This window comes from Plodia interpunctella, chromosome 17 (assembly GCF_027563975.2).
Source record: "Plodia interpunctella isolate USDA-ARS_2022_Savannah chromosome 17, ilPloInte3.2, whole genome shotgun sequence".
Taxonomy (NCBI): Eukaryota; Metazoa; Arthropoda; class Insecta; order Lepidoptera; family Pyralidae; genus Plodia; species Plodia interpunctella.
In genome coordinates this window covers 8,675,219-8,694,024 of record NC_071310.1, presented here as the reverse complement: position 1 = coordinate 8,694,024, position 18,806 = coordinate 8,675,219, and the positions used below count along the sequence as shown (strand labels likewise).

The following is an 18,806-nucleotide window of genomic DNA, read 5'->3' as shown; positions in this document are numbered from 1 at the left end:
TTGCGACATTCACGAAGTAGTTAGGAAGGTAACGGAAAAGGCTATCTGAGAGGTTAGTGCGGGTTAGCATTTAACTTCTCACCATTGAATCGATCCGAAGTGAGACGCCGCGAACCAATCACATTGCGCCATTGTGACGCAACGACAACCACACTACAAGGTCATTGGTTCGCTGCGTCACATTTCAAATCGATTCGATGGTGAGAAGTGAAATGATAATAACACGTACTTCACCCACAGAGCGCATTCGGTAGCTTTATCTCGGCTGCTGACTGCTGAAGCTTCACTTTCACTTAAGAAGTTTTCATGGACCACCACTTCCTTCCGGTGAAGGAAAACAACAGTTTAGTTCACTAGTGTGTATGCGACTGCCTGCCACTAGATGGCGGGGTAGGTAGTCGTAAAAGTCATATTAGATGCATTTAGGCGACTTGAATAAAATCTGATACCAGTGTTAGCAATAACACACTCGATATGATGATGATGCTTCCACTTATAGGATCACTTCGTTGTCCGTCTGTCTGCCCGTCTGTCAAGACTTTTCTCAGGAACACGTAAAGGTATCAAGTTGAAATTTAAACCAAATACCCAGGTCTAAGGTCTTTAACATTTGTTTATCAAATGCTAAGGTTTTTCATCCCTTAGTGGTCTTGTAGACGTCCATAGAAGACAATAAAGGTGGTCCTATTTTCTCCATATGGAGTCCTGGTTAATGACGGGAGTGTTGACGACAGCAAGTTGATGAGAGCATGGACGAAATTGATAAAAAGACCGACAGAGTCGAACAAAAAAACCTACATCAGAAATTGTTAAAAATCCTGTATTAAAACTAGACGGCGCTAATTCTTAATCTGGAAGCGCCTAAATTAAGTTGCGCCATCTATTTATTAATATGAAAAGTTTATTAGTTAAGGAATGGTTCCATATAGATAAAACTAGTTGGCGCTAGTTTTCAAATACGAACACATACAAACTTTTAAATATTTACCTATCAGCGTCATGCAGCGCCATCTAGACTGTCCTTACCATATTACTACAACAGACGAGTTGGCTGCTTTCTGATGCTTTCTGTACGACGTCGGAAGTTTCTGTACCTAGCAGCATCTAGCGAGCCATGAGGAACTAAAACCCGGCGTACGATATGTTGTATGAACTCTGTCGGTCCTTTCGTCTACTACGTCCATGATGACAGCTACCGTGTTGTGAGCGATCTGCGCGCGCAGCTTCTCGATCTCCTCGCGCAGCTCCCGGATGAGCTTCACGTTGGGGTCCTCGTTGATAGTGGGCTTGTTGATGATGTTCTTGGCTCTGTTCGCGTACCGCAGGGTGGACAGAGTCTCGCCGTAGTTGCAGTCCGCCGGTGATATCTGGACAAAGAACCGTGCGTACATATTATAAATACATGTTACACTTTCGCGTTGCATAGTTATATATACTAAACGACAAAAGAGGTATGTGCGCGTTTAAAACCTGTCGTTTAGTATACAGGGTTACTGGTATCAAACGCAAAACCTCCTAAAGACATCAAAACAAGTAACTTTTATTCTACGACTTTTCGTGGTTCGTTGTTTTTCTTTTGATAAAAAAAAAAACAATCTAATTTGCGATTCTACACTCATCTTAACTCTATGTAACAGCCAAGCAACACGAGAGAGTACAGCGTTATATAGCGGAAATGAACATAGAGTTTAACGTTTTATAGAAACGACATTAAAACTAAAAAAGGAATATGTTTGTATTTATTACGACAAAAGTCGTAGAACAAAAGATGTACCTTATGCGCCTTTGGAAGGTTATGCGTTAGATACCTGTAACCCTGTATAACCATACCTGTTATTTTTCATTCTACTGTTTTTTTTAAATTCCGAGACTAGAATGGAAGATATGGGTGTAAAAATTGTACACAAGTTCAATAATTAAACAAATAACGACTTTTTTTTTATTTCGGCATTAACTTTTACATATTATATTTTACTGACGTCAACCCTCCTCGGGAATGCTATTGCTTATCAGCTGCCTCGCTATCCCTTAGTAGCCTCTTACCTCCTCCTACTGGCATATGGAGTGGTCGTATTATGGGGCGGAGGCACACAGCGTAACTCACCGCAGCGATCATGATGGTTTTGGAGTTCCCCCCGAGGGAGTCCTTGAGCAGCCAGGTGAGGACGGAGTCGCGGTACGGAATGAACACATTCTTCTTGTTGTTCTTGTTGCGACCTTCAACAAATTCGTAATAGACTATTACATAAAAATAAAAACACAGTACAAAATATATAACACTAGCTGCGCTCCGGGGCTTCGCTCCCGTGGGAATTTCGGGATAAAAAGTACCCCACAGGTTATATGCGTCCAGGAGATTAAAACAAGTTACAAACAACAAGACACAAAACAACAAACAGACATATTTAAAATATTTGTAGGATTAGGATTTGGAAAACAAGAGAAAAAAAAATTGTGATAAAAACAAAAAGGAAAACATCGTTGAAAAAAATGTTATACGAGTAATACAATAATTCATACTCCTTGGGAATACTATTGTTACTAAATCTGCCATGACTGTGTGCTACTTTATAGACATTTATACGAGATTCTCTTGATGTTAACTCGTTCGTATGCCCTTGCTTCCTCGCGCTGCCGCAGCGAACGTGATGGCGCTAGTCTCGCTGTGTTGCCAGCGCGCAATTACATCATAATACATACAGGGTCACTGGTATCTAACGCATAGCCTTCCAAAGGCGCATAAGGTACATAGAGACTAACATCTTTTGTTCTACGACTTTTGTCTAAACGTGATAAATACAACATTTTTCCATTTTTTAGTTTCAATGTCGTTTTTATAAAACGCGCTAACTCTATGTTCGATTCCGATACATAACGCTACTGTACTGTCTCGTGTTGCTCGGCTATTACATAGAGTTAACATGTGTAGAATCGCAAATTAGAAAGAAAAAACTACGAATCACGAAAAGACGTAAAATAAAAGTTGCTTGTTTTGATGTACCCAAGTGACAAATTGGGTTCATCAAAACAAGCAACTTTTTAGGAGGTTTTGCATTTGATACCAGTGACCCTGTATCATGTTAACTGATACATAACTGCACACTAGCGCCACCACTTATAATAATTTGGAAAGAGGATGTCTTTTAGTTTTCACTAATAAACAAAAGTTATGTATCACTAACATTATATGTATTATGGTGTGATTGCGCGTAAAGCTAAATTAAGTAAAGTATAGCGGGAGCCAGGTGATTATGCTCGACCGCCACAAACGGAAGATCTTCCCGCCAGGCCAGGTGTTGCGCCTGGGGAACCGCACGCGACAGACGGTGTCATGTCGGAGGTTGTATATATGCTTCCAATCGAAAACGCACTGTCTGCGCGGTCTAGGCTTGTTAGCTTCTGTAGTGAGTCGACCGTAGCGCCATCTGTCAGTAGAGTTGTGGATCACTTGTGTGACTTGTTATTCGTTACGTTTGGTCGGCTTTTTACATCTGCGCCGTTGTGCACGTGGCGTGGTAGATGTCGCCACAAAAGCTTGTAAAATTATGTTAGTGGTCTTACTGTCGGCGATGGCTTGGTGTGCACTGTCGGCCAGAGCGGAGATGACGGAGCCCAAGGTCACCAGCGACTTATTGATGTGAGCTCCTTCCACTAATCTCTGGCCCGTGGCACCGGTCGCGTCCGCACGTTCGCTGCAAGCAAACATATCTGACGACCTCTGTAACCTCATGCCGGCTCCACACTGACGTCGAACTCTTTGGCGACCTCGTTGGCGCAGTGATAAAGTGCTTGCCTCTGAACCGAGAAGTCCCGGATTCAATCCCCGGTCAGGTCACGATTCAAAATAATATGTTTCTGATTGGCCCGGGTCTTGGATGTATATCTATATGTGTATTTGTTATAAAATATAGTATCGTTGAGTTAGTATCCCTTAACACAAGTCTCGAACTTACTTTGGTGCCAAATCAATCAGTGTGATTTGACCTAATATATTTATTTCTTTAGTTCGCCAAACTTTGGCGAATTCGGTACACATTGCTGGTTTTTCATTGCGGTAAATAGAAGCACTTATACTAACAACGCGATGTTCACGCATTCGCGTCTGCGTGTGTCTTAGTTCGGCGCAGTGTGGCGTTGGCATAATAGTGATGTCAAACTGCCACACTGGAGGTCCCACGTTCGGTCTTGACCTGACCGGGGATCGATCCACCCTTCCCATCTTGATGGAAAATGATCTTTTTCAGATTGACCTGGATCTTGGATATTTAAACAGAATTGTGAATTTTATACATTGACAATATTTTGTCTAATGTTCAGTCCATGATACTGAACAACTTTTCGTATGGGAGCAACCCCTAAAGGTAGGTATAGTGGACCGCCGCCAACCTAGGGATATCGGCTCACCAGCACCCCTCAGGGGTTACGGGGAACTGGATGAATGGTATGTTTAGGTATGGAAAGGTCGTCAAACAACAATAATAATTTTAAAAAATCCATTACAAACACATAATTTGAGGAAAATGTATTAATGTAGAAAGAGAGAGAGGTGTAGTGGTTTGATTATTTCAGAAGGTATGATACGGACTGGCAAGAAAAGACAGACAAGTGGAGTTCCATCCTTTTCTCTCTCTCACTATAGCTATCATTCAAGATGAGATTTGAAACAAATCATCATCATATCAAGTGTGTTATTGCTAACATTTTAATCAAGTCGCTTAAAGCAATCTGATATAACTTTTACGACTACTTACCGCCATCTAGTGGCAGTGAAATGAAACTATTTAATAAAAGTAGTTGAAACAAACAAAACTGTTGTAACAAACTGTTATATATAATATAATAATATGTCACCTTCCAGCCAAATCCACGAGGTGCACTTTAGAAACGGTTTCCGAAGGCATGTTGTTGTGTCGCAAGTAGCTCGCCTGCACGAAGGTGATGGTGAATATGGCGTGCGAGCGAGACGACACGTCGTTCATCTGTGTCGACGCCGTGGTCCTGTGCAGGTTGCCACGGTGCATGCACTCCTGTTTATTACATACATAGTTAAATTAGCGATAATAATACAATGGTTACAAAAGCAATTTAAATAAATACTAGAATGTAACGGATGCGCTGCAGCCGCGATGTCATTACAATTTTTCAAATTTTAACAAAGACAAGAATACTTGACAACCTCGGTGGCGCAGTGGTAAGGTTCTTGTCACTGAACCGAGAGGTCCCGGGTTCGATCCCCGGTCGGGTCATGATGGAAAATGATCTTTTTCTGATTGGCCCGGGTCTTGGATGTTTATCTATATATGTATTTATTATAAAATATAGTATCGTTGAGTTAGTATCCCATAACACAAGTCTCGAACTTACTTTGGGGCTAGCTCAATCTGTATGATTTGTCCAAATATATTAATTTATTTAAAATGATTAATCTGTACTGTGGTAATGTAAATTTTATGAACGATTGACTTTGGAAACGATTCCTTCGTCAAGAAAATTGACGGATCTTAATGACAGCGCGACCGCAGCGGTCGCAACGCTCTGATCATCATCATTTAAGAACGTCGTTCTTGTCGGTGGAGTTCCTTCCATCTCTTTCTATCCTCAGCCATTGTTTTGACCTCCCTGTACGACATCAATCTTGCCGTCTCCTTTATTTGGTCCATATAAGCCCTTCTTGGCTTTCCTTTTGCTCTTTTCGCTTTTATTTTGTCTTCTATTATGTTTTAATTAGATTATCGTGTTGCACAAGGTGACCAAACATTTTTCCACGCTCTGATAAACACCCACAATATTTTAATATTTGTTTTTCTATTCGTTCTTCACACGTTAAATAAAAACACATATATCTATCTAACCTGTATGTCATCGTAGTCTGACACCAAATGCTTGGACAGATCCTGCACATAAGGCCCCAGCTTAGGATGCTCCCTCACCCGCAGCGAGTGCCCCGCGTCCCCGGACAAGAGGTCCTTGACCCGCTCGTTGTAGATCTCCAGGTAGCTGAATTCATTACAATTTATTTACATTAAAAACGGTACGAAAGCAGTTGTTCAATATAAAACTCATAAATACGTACATATACTGATTTTTACGCACAATTTAAATATACTACATCAATGTATAAGAATTGTTAGTCATGACATTAGATGTATATAAAAAATAACATCGATCTGTTTTTCATTTGGTCGTTATCTAAATGATATGCATTCTGTCCAGAAAGCGAAGAAATTTAACGAGGGTGCTGTCTCCTGTCGGCCGGCAACCCTGGGTGTTTATCATGTAACACTTTTATGTTTTGACGTTTTATTTTTTTATTTACATTTCGGAACTCTTTCATTCTGTTTGTCTATTATTTTGTTCTTGATAATGTCTTGTCATGGTCTTGTATGTCAAACTGAAATATTAGTTGATTATATTCTAATGTCTAAAGATTAAAATATATTTTAATCACCTATTTATCTATTAAGATAGATCTGTAATTATTTATAGGATTCCCAAATATTTTGGGTAAGAGCTACTTTTATTCTTTGTTATTAGAAGTTGTTATTTTGTTAACTACGTGAAAAACCTCATAGATAAATATTATATGTAAGCAAACCACCTGCACCCAGCAACCAGCAGCAATATTTATCTTATCTATTTACCATCCCTTTATTATAAATAGCGTGTAGCTAATAAATAGCATGCAATTACTTTCTTTCCATAGGGATTTACGCTCCGGCACCGGATTCCCCTTCATCCTACGGCCGCACTTTGAAGCTATTCCCTTTCCCTAAGTTTTCTTGATGTCTGGCTGATTTGGAGGATTAAAGGAAGTGGTGTTTTTGTTTAGAGACCTTTTTATCAATCGAGATGTGTTAATATTTTGTTACCCACCTATTTAATGGTATTCTTCTATTTCCTTTTTGTTAAATTTTCTAAAATTAAATTATTTTCTAAATTTCTGTCATTTTTGTAACGAAGTTATTTTTGTTATCCTTTCCTTACTAGTTTAGAATAAATGTTACAATCAACCGATCTTAACCATTTTATAGATACTATATATGGTATTGCAATGGCAAAAAAACTAGTTCGTCAAACACCAGTTTTCTTCACTTTCTGGACGCTCAGGAAGGTGGTGGATACGATAAAAGGAGAAGGATATATTTAAATATATGTTTACTTTATCCTATATCTCGCTGTAATACTCAGAATATAAAATAAAAATAAATAAATAGTTGCATGCCGTTAAACATTTAATTACCTAACTTCAGTTCGGTATGATGCGCCGGATTCCTTGCCAGCTGCCACCCGGGAGAACAGTTGGCGACAAATGCGAGGTATTAGGCCTTGGTATTCCTAAAGAATTAATATTTTTAATTTAATTTGTTTGTATTAAACTTACGTTCCGTCCCGGCTTCGCTCAGGTAAAACTATAATAAACTATATTGCTCAACTACCTGGCGTGGATATATTCCATGATAATTTGAGACGATTTTTGTGTGCGTGTATATATTATTTGTCATATAATAATAATTAATATATATTGTATATTGTTGGCTCACTGCACGCCTTGGGCAACTGTTAGTGCAGTGATTTTATAAATAAATAAATATACAACTAAACCTTCCTCAAGAATAACACGATAATTCATGAAAACCGTACAAACCGTCCGTGTAGTAGTTTTCGAGTTTACCGCGTTCATACAGACAGACGCGATAAGGATTTCTTTTTTTCTTGTATGAGCGAAATGAAAAATATGACGTTGTCTATATTTTTCTCTGTTTACAGTTGAATTATATATTTTCAGTGCATTCATATTAGATAAGATAGCTAGCTGTATTGTGATAGTGTTGAGTTCATCTTATTACACGTTCGTCCAATCTTATCGTTATCATTATGTCCACTGTCGGCTGTCATGACTAAATCCAAAGCCCTACTACTATAAATGCGAAAGTTTGTAATGGATGCATGTGAGTATGAATGTTTGTTACTCTTTCACATAAACACTATTGGACGATTTGTTATGAAATTTGGTACACGGATAAAACATAACCTGGAATAACACATAGGGTAATGTTCATTCATTCGCAAATGCACTCATTTTGTATGGAATAAATTACAAATATAACTTTTTTTCTGTGATGTAACTATAAATTACCAATTTGCAGATGTTTTCAGACAGACAGACGGAAAACGAAGTGGTTCTATAAGGGTTCCGTTTTTACCTTGTGATGTATGGAACCCTAAAAATTAATATAAAATTGCAATAAACATTTTATTTGAAGACCATGTGATTATGCCCCTAGGCTCTAATGCTTGATGGCTGAGGTGGCAACCGTGATAGCGCAGATGAGAGAGAGAGAAGGAGCTCACCTGCGAACCCATCATGGTGAAGGTCTTGCCGCTGCCAGTCTGTCCATACGCGAAAACGCAAGCATTATATCCTTCAAAAGCGCTGTCGATCACGTCCACACCGAGGTCTGAGAATACCTGGAACAAAATATATACTTCTTAACCCCCGACGCAAAAAGAGGGGTGTTATAAGTTTGACCGCTAAGTGTGTCTGTCTTCCTGTGTACGTGGTACCGTAGCTCATTAACGGGTGAGCCGATTTGGATGCGGTTTTTTTATTTAATAGCTAATTTTGATGCGGTGGTTCTTAGATATGTTTGATCAATCAAAATCCGTTCAGCCGTTCAAAAGTTGTGCATAATATTTGCCCCGATGGGACTAACATACGCAATCGGCTGTGTGTCCACCGGTTAATTCGTAAGATCCTAGGTTCGAATCCTATTCGTGCCATATGAATTTGCATACCAAACTGACTCATGCATAATGGTTTCCGCGTCAATTTAAGAACGACATTACGACTAAAAATGCTAAAGTAAAATTGTTCAAATAGTTGGTCTATAATAAATTAAAACTAGCGTGTAGTGGTAATGAAACTAATTATATTGAACTTCCAAAATAACAAATCGAAATTTTACGTGTTAAAGACAATCGGCGGCAATCTTAACTGTCAATACGTGAAAAAATATTTAAACTAAGAACACATTGTCATTTATTCTTTTATCAGTGGCCAGTATACTAACATAAAACCTGGACAAAAATATAAAGAAAATTTCTTAGAGAATATGGCTGCCCTATCCATATAAATGCGTATATTTTGTCAGGTTAATTATATTAGGTATAAATAGCTAAGTAATATTGTTGTATTAGATACTGTGATGTAACTCTTGCATTAAAATAAAAATAAATAAATACATATATTACGACAAGTCATACAGATTGAGCTAGCCCCAAAGTAAGTTCGAGACTTGTGTTATGGGACTTGTGTTGTGTAACTCAACTATACTATATTTTATAACAAATACATATATAGATAAACATCCAAGACCCGAGACAATCAGAAAAAGATCATTTTCCATCATGACCCGACCGGGGATAGAACCCGGGACCTCTCGGTTCAGTGGCAAGAACTTTAACACTGCGCCACACGTATTTGGTACGTAACAAACCTCTGTGATTTTAGCCTAATGCATTATATGTTTGTTATTTATTGTCTTTAAAATTATAATAAATAAAGATAAAAAAAACAATAGAATAAAAAGTTTTCATAGCACTTGCTTCTGGTGAAGGAAAACATCGTGTATAAACTTGCTCACTGGTTGACAGTTTAAATTCACTAGTGTTTATGTAAATTCTTGCCACTAGGTGTCGGTAGGTGTTGTCCTATTCTAGGGCGTAACCACACGCCACAAAGAAAATATATAGTCACACAAAAATATCACACAACAAGCCCACACGAACATCTGTAACCTATACTATTATTATAAAGAGGTAAGCGTTTGTGAGTTTGTATGATTGAGGCGGATAACCTCCGAAACTACCGAATCGATTTCAAAAATTATTTCACCATTGTAAAGAGGTACATTATTCAACAATTCTATAGGCTATCTCAAAATTCTCACGGGAACGAAGCGCCGGGCAAAATTCAGTAATATATTAAAAGGCATTTTTGGAAAATGTAGATAGAAGCACACAATGTCTTGAAAAGACATTTGTGTTCTATAATAGCCTGACAACGGGCGACCTTCGCGCGAGTATTCTGTATTTGTGCAGTTTTCATGACCTTCCTACGATAAGCGGAGTTTTCCACCTGGTTATACAATAATGTTCAAATTTCAGTAATCTAAGTTTTTAGTGTGCTTCCATGGTGGGTGGTCGAAGCTAAAAATATAATCCATAGAACGCAGTAGTATTGTTAGAGTCAATCAAGGAAAAGGTATATACACTGGAGATTCTTGGATTAAAAAAAAATATTCTAGGAGATAGACAAGCAACCCATAGATATTAAAAATGAAAAAAAATGAAATTCAGCATTCAATTAAAAGGTACTAGATGATAGAAGCGGTGGTGGTGTAATGGTTACGACGCCCGCCTGTGGATAGAAAGGTCCCAGGTTCGAATCCTACTCGTGCCACATGAGTTTGTATACCAATCTGACTCGTGTATAGTAGTTTTCATCGACCACCACTTGCTTCCGGTGAAGGAAAACATCGTGAGGAAACATGCACACTGGTTGATTATTAACTTGTGTGTGAAATGGAGAAGGCAATGGCAAACCACTCCATTACTAATGCCAAGAAAGTTGATGTGTGTGTTTCATTCCACGTAATGACCACGACCCTCAGCCATGAGGAATACGACTATGAAGAAAAGTACTATATAATCAATTGATGAAAAATATTAATAGCAATATTATCTTTATTATATAAAATAAATACAGGCATACCTTAAGGTATAGATATATGTTCGGCTCATAAGCCTCGTATTTAAAATGTACTAGACATAGACAACATAGGTTTAGTTGCGAATAAAATTCATTGAGAACAGACGCTTGTTACTGCTTTCCAAAACCACTCAATCTAATTTGAACCTTATCACCCAAACATATTAATATGACGATTGTATAACAATACAAATGGTATATTTAAATATTATAACTATATGAGGCGCGACTCACGACACTTGCTTTCACTCGCGATACGATTTGCAATACCTGTAGACGGTGACTAAGTAATAAGTAATATGTCATAATTTTAAGACAATCATTGGACAATTCATTGGCAAATAAATGAATATGAACCTAACATTATTTCATACAGTCATAGTCATACAGGCAAACTTGGCTTCGAGCTTCAATTCTTGGTTCTATCTACACCGTAACGGAAAAAGGCGTGAATTGAATTAACTATACTTTTTTTGCACGTTCGAAATTCTTACGATAATACCTCGACGACCTCGGTGGCGCAGTGGTAAAGTGCTTGCCTCTGAACCGAGAGGTCCCGGGTTCCATCCCCGGTCGGGTCATGATGGAAAATGATCTTTTTCTGATTGGCCCGGGTCTTGGATGTTTAACGTATTTGTTATGAAATATATTATCGTTGAGTTAGTATCCCATAACACAAGTCAGCTAGTTAGCTCAATCTGTGTGATTTGTCCCAATGCATTTATATATCTATAACCTTTTACGATAATATCTATGTATAACCTTATAAATATTTATCAAAGATACATAAAAGCCAAACTGCCAAACATAAAAAATAGTACCTAATTCTAGAAATGAGCTGCAAACCATAAACTAAATTCCACGGAAACCAATGTCAATGGCCGTCCAACGCTATCTAACCGACCTTATGCAAATAATCCATTAGCAAGCCAACAGTTTCATTCCATTTACAATACGAACCATTTTCATCAAAACATCCAGTTAAAAACCCCTTTTATAATAACACTTCAATTTTTGTAGTCGCGTAATAAGAATCCATTACACTTGTATGACGTCACCCTGCGATTGAGAACGTAGTGCGCGTAATGGAATTCGTAATTTCGTCAACGCTCGCAAGTCTTCGGTAGTATAGTGGTCAGTATCCCCGCCTGTCACGCGGGAGACCGGGGTTCGATTCCCCGCCGGAGAGAACTTTTTTTCTCTTTTTTTTTTGTTTTTTTTTTTTTCTTTTACTTGTAGTATGTAAGATTTTATTAAAATTTGATATGTATCCTATTTTTATTTTTTATGTTTGCAATCTTACATTTATTTTCGAGAACATTTTTTCAATAATATTTGTCACTAGTAGTTTCGTTTATTATTTTTTAAAGATGACAGTAACTTTTCTCACAGTTTCACTGTTAAATTAAATAGTTACTGAAGTAAGTCATCAGACTATCCTAACAAATCCGTCAGGATTTGTTGGATGCTCAATCACAAAAAATCGAATGGACAGATTTCGATGAAAATTGGTAAACGGATAGAAAATAACCTGAAATAGCACATATTCATACTTCTCCCGAAATTCGCACGGGATCGTTTCGCTCTGGTAAAAACATAAGAAATTATACACAATAACCTTCCTTGGGAATCTTGGGAATATAAGTATATATTATAATTGGTGAAAACCGCATGGAAATCTGTGCAGTAGTTTTTGAGCAAAATAGACAGACGCGGAAGTGGGCTTTGTTTTATAATATGTAAGGATTATATTGGATTTCGTGAATTCGTGATATATTTCGTCCAATCTCAACCAAGATCTTGGTAAAATTGATGGAATATAATACCTATTCTGATAAATTGGAAGGAAATACCTCCTTATGTATTACGTATACGACTCCAGCAGACTGTGAGAGAATCCATTAACGTTGAATAAAGACATTATTTGCATACTAATTAAACGTTGCTGTGAGCACTTTCGAGTTTGATTTGCATTGCCGTGACAAGGCATATGCACCTTTCGATCAATTCTAGAACGAAAAATGCGATTGTTTTTGATAAAACAAGGTGTTATAAAATCGATATTGATATATTTTTTTAAATGTGTTCCGGACTGTGCGCCAATTAACATATTTTTTCATTTGGCATTTAATTAACTTTTTTTGCTACCATTAAAAGTAAACAAAATGACATGAAAAATAATATCTGTGAATGATGGAGGTAAGCAGATACCTCAAATTCTTCAGATAGCGAAGCTGTGGGACTGAATTCTTGCTCCTGCAAATTACGTTGTGAACCAATGTTAGGCTGTGAGACTTCCGCCTAGCGCTGGCAGGAAAGGCAAACTCAAAATGACGGCTTTTGGTCGTCAAATGTGTGTGACAGTAGCCAGACAACTAAGGAAGTCGAACATAAAAGTAAAATGGTAGAGAAAACTTAGGAAAGTGGACCCTGGGCTTCGACGCTCTACAGTGGAAGAAGGAACCGGGAAAACTCTCAGATAAGAGAGAGATGGAGATACTGTGAAAAAGCTTACCTGTTCCTGCGAGGCGTAGTGGGAGTCCCCGCTGTCGAAGGACCAATATGAGTGGTCGAACGTGAAGTCTTTGTACTTCTCCCGCGTCCCGTCATTTTGCTCTTTGCTATTCTGTAACAATAGTCCACTTTAAGGGCGTAGCCAGAATTATATAAAGGGGGGGCTGTTTGCAAACTTAAGAAAATCTTAGGTTATACGTTTTATTTTTATTTTCGGTTTTATTTCCACTGGTACGCAGATTACAAATACCACAATTCGCGATTCATCTGCCCGCTGAAACTAGCAATATGATCGGTATTATGTTGGTTATAAGGTTTAAAATTGATTACGACATCGTACTAAACTGTCTTATGTAACGTCATATGCATTGCGCTAGGATTGCTAAATATGCAATTACGCTGGCTGCGCCATTTTGTTACCTACCTGGTTAAATACATAGTAATATAATAAATTTGAATGTGTTTTTGTTTGCCCTTTATTCACGTCAAAACGTATTATTAGATTGAGGTGATTTTTGGTTAGACATAGTTAAAGAGCTGGTGAGTGACATAGGCTACTGTTGCCGCGGACAGAGCCGAGGGCAACAGCTAGTTAACCTGTAAACCGATATACGGCAAACTGTACCAATGACTCTAGCGCCGCAGTTAAATATTTGCGATATCTTTCTGCTTTTCAGACTGCAAAAAGAATTTTGCAAATCGGTTGAGTTGAAGATTACACGCAAAATAATTTAGACTCCTCATTATAAAATTTCGATGAATTAAGATAAATATGTAGCGAAGATATAGCTCACAATGTGAAACGGGACTAAATTGTCGTGAGTCGCAGCGGAAACTATGACGTCGCCTGCGTTAAATATAGGCGTGCGTGTGTTCACATGATTGGTTTACGACATTTTTATACTGTTGTGAATATGCCCGAAGGTCTAGACTACTGAACTCACTTGCCTCGCCAATCAGGGTACCTTTATGAACAAGATGTTGAAACCTCATAAAATTGTAATCTTGGAATTGACAACACAAGATGTAGAATTTAATAAATAAATACTTACTATCGCTATCGAACCTGATTGTGGTGTAATGGTTAGTTAAGACGCCCGCCTGTGGATCGAAAGGTCCCAGTTTCGAATCCTACTCGTGCCACATGAGTTTATATATAAATCTGACTCATACATAGTACTTTTCATCGACCACCACGTGCTTCCGGTGAAGGCAAACATCGTAAGGAAACCTGAACACTGGTTAATTATTATTAACTTGTGTGTGAAATGGAGAAGGCAATGGCAAACCACTCCATTAGTAGTGCCAAGAAAGTTGTTGTGTGTGTTTCATTCCAAAAAGTTTATTAAGAAATAATACTTTCAAAATTTTGTTAGTCTTCTGAGCACATTAGTTCAAGGGAACAAAATGCAGGGACTGACATTTTTATAAAAATAAATGTATATTATTCTTCCTTTTATTAAAGAAATTTAACAGTACTTCTTCACATGGTTATAAAATATCATAATTACAATCCTCAAAGCTATTATACTATATTAGCATTTCAGAAGGATACATGTCAGAGAGGGGGAAAAGAACCAGATTAACAGTATTGGTTTTTAGATACTTACTTTGACAGTGAGCAGCCGCGTCTTCTTCCCATCCATCTGTACAATCAATTTGGCGCTCATGTCTTTCTCCCTGCAACAGAATGTTCAAAATTAATAGTCCTACTGTTAGCTTCACAGAATAGCTTGTTTTTGACGACCTCGGTAGCGCAGTGGTAAAGTGCTCGCCTCTGAACTGTGAGGTCACCGAGTTCGATCCCCGGTCGGGTCATGATGGAAAATGATCTTTTTCTGATTGTCCCGGGTCTTGGATGTTTATCTACATATGTATTTGTTATAAAATATAGTATTGTTGAGTTGGTATCCTGTAACACAAGTCTCGAACTTAATTTGGGGCTAACTCAATCTGTGTGATTTGTCCTTATATATTTTTATTTATTTAAATGATTCAAGCAAGCATATTTCTATAATAATTTTGAATACAAAAACATGGCTCATGTTTTGCCATCTCATAAATGTCCCTCCACGTACAATGGAGAGGATCTCCATGACCAGTTGGGTGCTGTCACTATTTATTGTTCAACAAAGACATAATTTTTTAATCTGTTCCTTGTCAATATTTTGACTTATAGTTATATGTGTGGCAGAAATCTACTGGTGTGTCTGACCATATATCTGAAGATCCATGCTATTTGAGCATACATTAGGCCAGCGACAAAGAAAAAATACGAAGTACAGAATACTAAGCGTCTTTGATTCCTTGAAAGGAGACTGTATCTGCATGAATCAGATTTGAGTACATTGCGAAATTTGCTCTTTGGCAACTGGTAGGTGTTGTAGTTAGTACACAAACATTATGACTCATACAAGGCAAGTTCCTACTACTTGGAGATATGTAACAATAATTTTAAGTCAATAGTAAACAAAGTAGTGTAAAAACAACACTGACAACCCAACCATAATATTAGTAAACAAACATACATTCTTTAAATGCCCAAACATGGGCTCTGGTAACAACTTAGATATTTATGTAGGTTGCAAACTTTTTGCCATTTTTCGACAACTTTCATCTAAATCACCCGGCCGAGGTACAGTTTGTGCTCTAAATACAACTGAACCGTGAAAGTCATGGTCATTCATCGTGACATCACATTTTTTTGTACTTTCAAAATCTTTTATAGGAATACAATAAGATTCACATCGGACCATTGTCTGCATAATAGGCCTTTGATAACGTCGCATTGCGCACGTGAAACAACATAGAACCACCAATCATTTAGATAATAGGGGCGTGAATTAGCTAAACATCGCTGTCTGGGATCGACTGCATTGAACATACAATAACATTGTTGAAATTTAAGTGTTAGAGGCTCCATAAGTTAACGTACCTCTGATTGAATGGGCGAACCCTTACGGCGACTTTTACAGAAGCCATTGTCGAACATTATATTGTCAATTTAACTAATTATAAATAAAATTACATTTATTCACACAACTACGACACCACAAAGCTATATAATGACATTTCACGATTTGAAAGATTTTCTGACAGTTCTTAAAAATGTTGCATGATATGAAAAATTTGTCGTGTGAAATCTTTTGTCAAACATAATATTCTCCTCTCCACGTAATAATTATAGACCTATACAAAATTGTATGTAGTAAAATTAAATGCTAGAAAAATGATAAAAACAAATTCAATTAAATTGTCATTAATATAACATTACAAGTGATAAAAAACCCGATAAAAAAATAGCGATAAGAAAAACTAACATCATAATGTGGCAACTAAGATAGTGTTGTTCACAACACAATCACTAACGACACAACCTCACAGAGTCTTGAATCGAATTTGCGTTCAAATTAATCTTATATTTCGAGTTAGTTTCATATATGTATACGATATATGATATGAAACTGCAAACTTCGCTTCTATTTGTCTATGCAATATTGCATATAATTATTTGATGCTAATCTGATTTAGAGAACCTCAAAATGAGAATGAAGGCCTTAGTTCTACATAATATTATAAATGCGAAAATAAGTTTTTTTATTATCTCTTTAGGGTTTATCTGCTCTATCATCTGAAATTTTGTATACATGTAGTTTGATGCATGGAGAAGGACATAAGATACCTTTCATCCTGGAAAAATAACTGTGCCCGTAGGAAACTCGCGCATGCGAAGCCGTGTGCAAAAGCTAGTTGATAATAATGGTTTTAAACAAGTTTTTTTTTGCAAAATTTAAATTTTTGTCACAAGATTTTATTGTCTCCAGAGAGATCTTGTTGAATGTTCGTGCAGTAAACCCCGTGAGTAAACCGCTGAAAGTACCCTCGTCGGGGGCCATCCTTGGTGCATCATATCGAGTCATGTCTTTCATAAAAATGCATTGTTATCCAAACTGAAGCGAATTAGAAAATTTCAACTTTGTAGGACAAGCGGAAGGTAGGTGGAGATGAAATTTAACTTGCAAAAGATTCAGGCTAGAATACATCACTATATCTGTCATACTGTCAGAGTTGACCCCAATCCAAAAGTCTCCTCAAGATTTTATACAGAAGTGAGGTTAGAAGAAAATTTTATAATTATTTGTTATATTTTACTGGTAATTTGTCACTATTTTTTTTGCTGAAATAATTGTCCAACCACCCGAATTTTGATAAACTCTCAGAAGTCTGACTTAGCACTGTACAACTATGTTTACTTTCAATGACAAAAAACCGTTCATTACATAATATTTTTTGGTTGGTTTGTAGTTAATAATCAGCCAGAATGTCGGAGACGCCGAGTCGCCCCATGAAGTTCCCGTACACGTTTACGGCCAAGATCGCGCAGTTCCCGCTGAAGTACTACGTTCAGAACCAGTGGATCTGGCGCTACTGGATGATTGGAATTACGCTCTCCGTCCCAGTCTTCTACAAGATCCATAAACTCGGTACAATCATAATTCGTAATAATAATCATTTAGCACAAACCTTTTTGAAAAAACTAGTCGCCCTGCCCCATCTCACATGGTCATCAGATATTCTAAGTAAGGAACATGTAGACGTTAAAATTTTGGTTAAATGAATCATTAATTTTATGCCTCACAGTAACGAAAAGTGCACCTAAAAGAAAAAACTGGTAGGATTAATTAAAAGTGTATCTCTGGTAATAAAAGCATAGTTTTTCAAAAGTGTCTGAGGAATAATTCAGATTGATTTATTGAAAATGAGTTAGGTAAAAACATTTTAATTGATATATGACAAACTTACTTGTATATTTGAAGAACTATACAAATAATGCAAGTAGAATTGAAAATTACATAAACTAAATATTTTGTCAAGCTAAAAGCGTATAACTAAATTTTTTTATAGTCACAGTAAATTATAAATATTGATGATTATGTGTGCGCAGAAAGAAATTAAAGACAGAAACAATAGTTTTCCCACTCCATGTCCATCTGTCCATCGACAATTACTATTTACTAATTATTAGCATAGACAATTATTTCAAATAATGTACTTTCTTTACAGCTAACTCCCCCGAGAATGTGAGCAAGTGGGCAGAGATCCGGAGGAAGGAGGCTGCGGAACACCACTAAGTGTATAGGTTATAGTTCTGGTCCCAATTTGTGTACCATGTCTATGTTGTAAGCAAAACATTAAAATCATGTCTTTAGTTTACAAACTTGTTTTCATTCCAATAGGTGATGTGAAATTTTTTTAATCACTTGATTCACTTATAAATCTTGGAAATCTGAGATTTTTTCAGGGCTATCAGGAATGTTTCCGATAATTAATCCTGAAATTTATACTAAAGTACAATTTCAGTAGAGCATTGTAAAGACCTTAATTTACATATTGACAACAGAATTACAACGTAATTATAAAACGATAAAATAACAACCAGTTGTACAGAATTTATAAAAAGGTTGAATAAAAAAATAACCAACTAATAACGCCTGTAAAAACTTAATAGCAAAAGCACTCT

The 18,806-nt window shown here is 37.1% G+C and overlaps 2 protein-coding genes and 1 non-coding gene across 7 annotated transcripts in view; 2 read left to right on the top strand and 1 right to left on the bottom strand.

The window, feature by feature from the left end:
• The window catches only part of Klp98A (Kinesin-like protein at 98A), a 40,735-nt gene extending 24,380 nt beyond the window's left edge, over positions 1-16,355 (bottom strand). For all 4 annotated transcript variants that reach the window (XR_008405481.2, XM_053757391.1, XM_053757392.2 and 1 more), the window contains exons 1-10: positions 16,221-16,355; positions 14,896-14,965; positions 13,287-13,397; positions 8,353-8,469; positions 7,241-7,335; positions 5,853-5,997; positions 4,852-5,027; positions 3,562-3,692; positions 2,105-2,217; positions 1,197-1,367 (exon numbers count right to left, since the gene is read on the bottom strand). Coding sequence is in view for 3 of the 4 variants with exons in the window: in XM_053757391.1 (XP_053613366.1) it covers positions 1,197-1,367; positions 2,105-2,217; positions 3,562-3,692; positions 4,852-5,027; positions 5,853-5,997; positions 7,241-7,335; positions 8,353-8,469; positions 13,287-13,397; positions 14,896-14,965; positions 16,221-16,267 (1,176 nt within the window). In the remaining variant the exon portion in view is untranslated. The remainder of the gene's footprint in view (positions 1-1,196; positions 1,368-2,104; positions 2,218-3,561; positions 3,693-4,851; positions 5,028-5,852; positions 5,998-7,240; positions 7,336-8,352; positions 8,470-13,286; positions 13,398-14,895; positions 14,966-16,220) is intronic.
• On the top strand, positions 11,889-11,960 carry TRNAD-GUC (transfer RNA aspartic acid (anticodon GUC)). The gene has a single exon. It is a non-coding gene; the product is annotated as a tRNA-Asp (tRNA).
• A 935-nt stretch (positions 16,356-17,290) lies between the features above and the next one.
• roh (reduction of Rh1) lies at positions 17,291-18,503 on the top strand. Of its 2 annotated transcripts, none has more exons than XM_053757479.1 (3): positions 17,291-17,399; positions 17,591-17,769; positions 18,350-18,503. In XM_053757479.1, exons 2-3 carry the CDS (start codon positions 17,607-17,609, stop codon positions 18,415-18,417), a joined length of 231 nt encoding a protein of 76 aa, XP_053613454.1. In that variant the 5' UTR covers positions 17,291-17,399; positions 17,591-17,606; the 3' UTR covers positions 18,418-18,503. The 2 variants fall into 2 exon arrangements, with proteins under 2 accessions (XP_053613454.1, XP_053613453.1); XM_053757478.2 differs by having other exon boundaries at positions 17,316-17,439.
• The last annotated feature ends 303 nt before the right edge of the window (positions 18,504-18,806 follow it).

Coding starts and splice junctions, on each gene's coding strand:
- roh (XM_053757479.1), top strand. CDS start 17,607: ATGTCGGAGACGCCGAGTCGCCCCATGAAGTTCCCGTACACGTTTACG. Junction 17,770..18,349: donor CTACAAGATCCATAAACTCG/GTACAATCATAA, acceptor CTTTCTTTACAG/CTAACTCCCCCGAGAATGTG.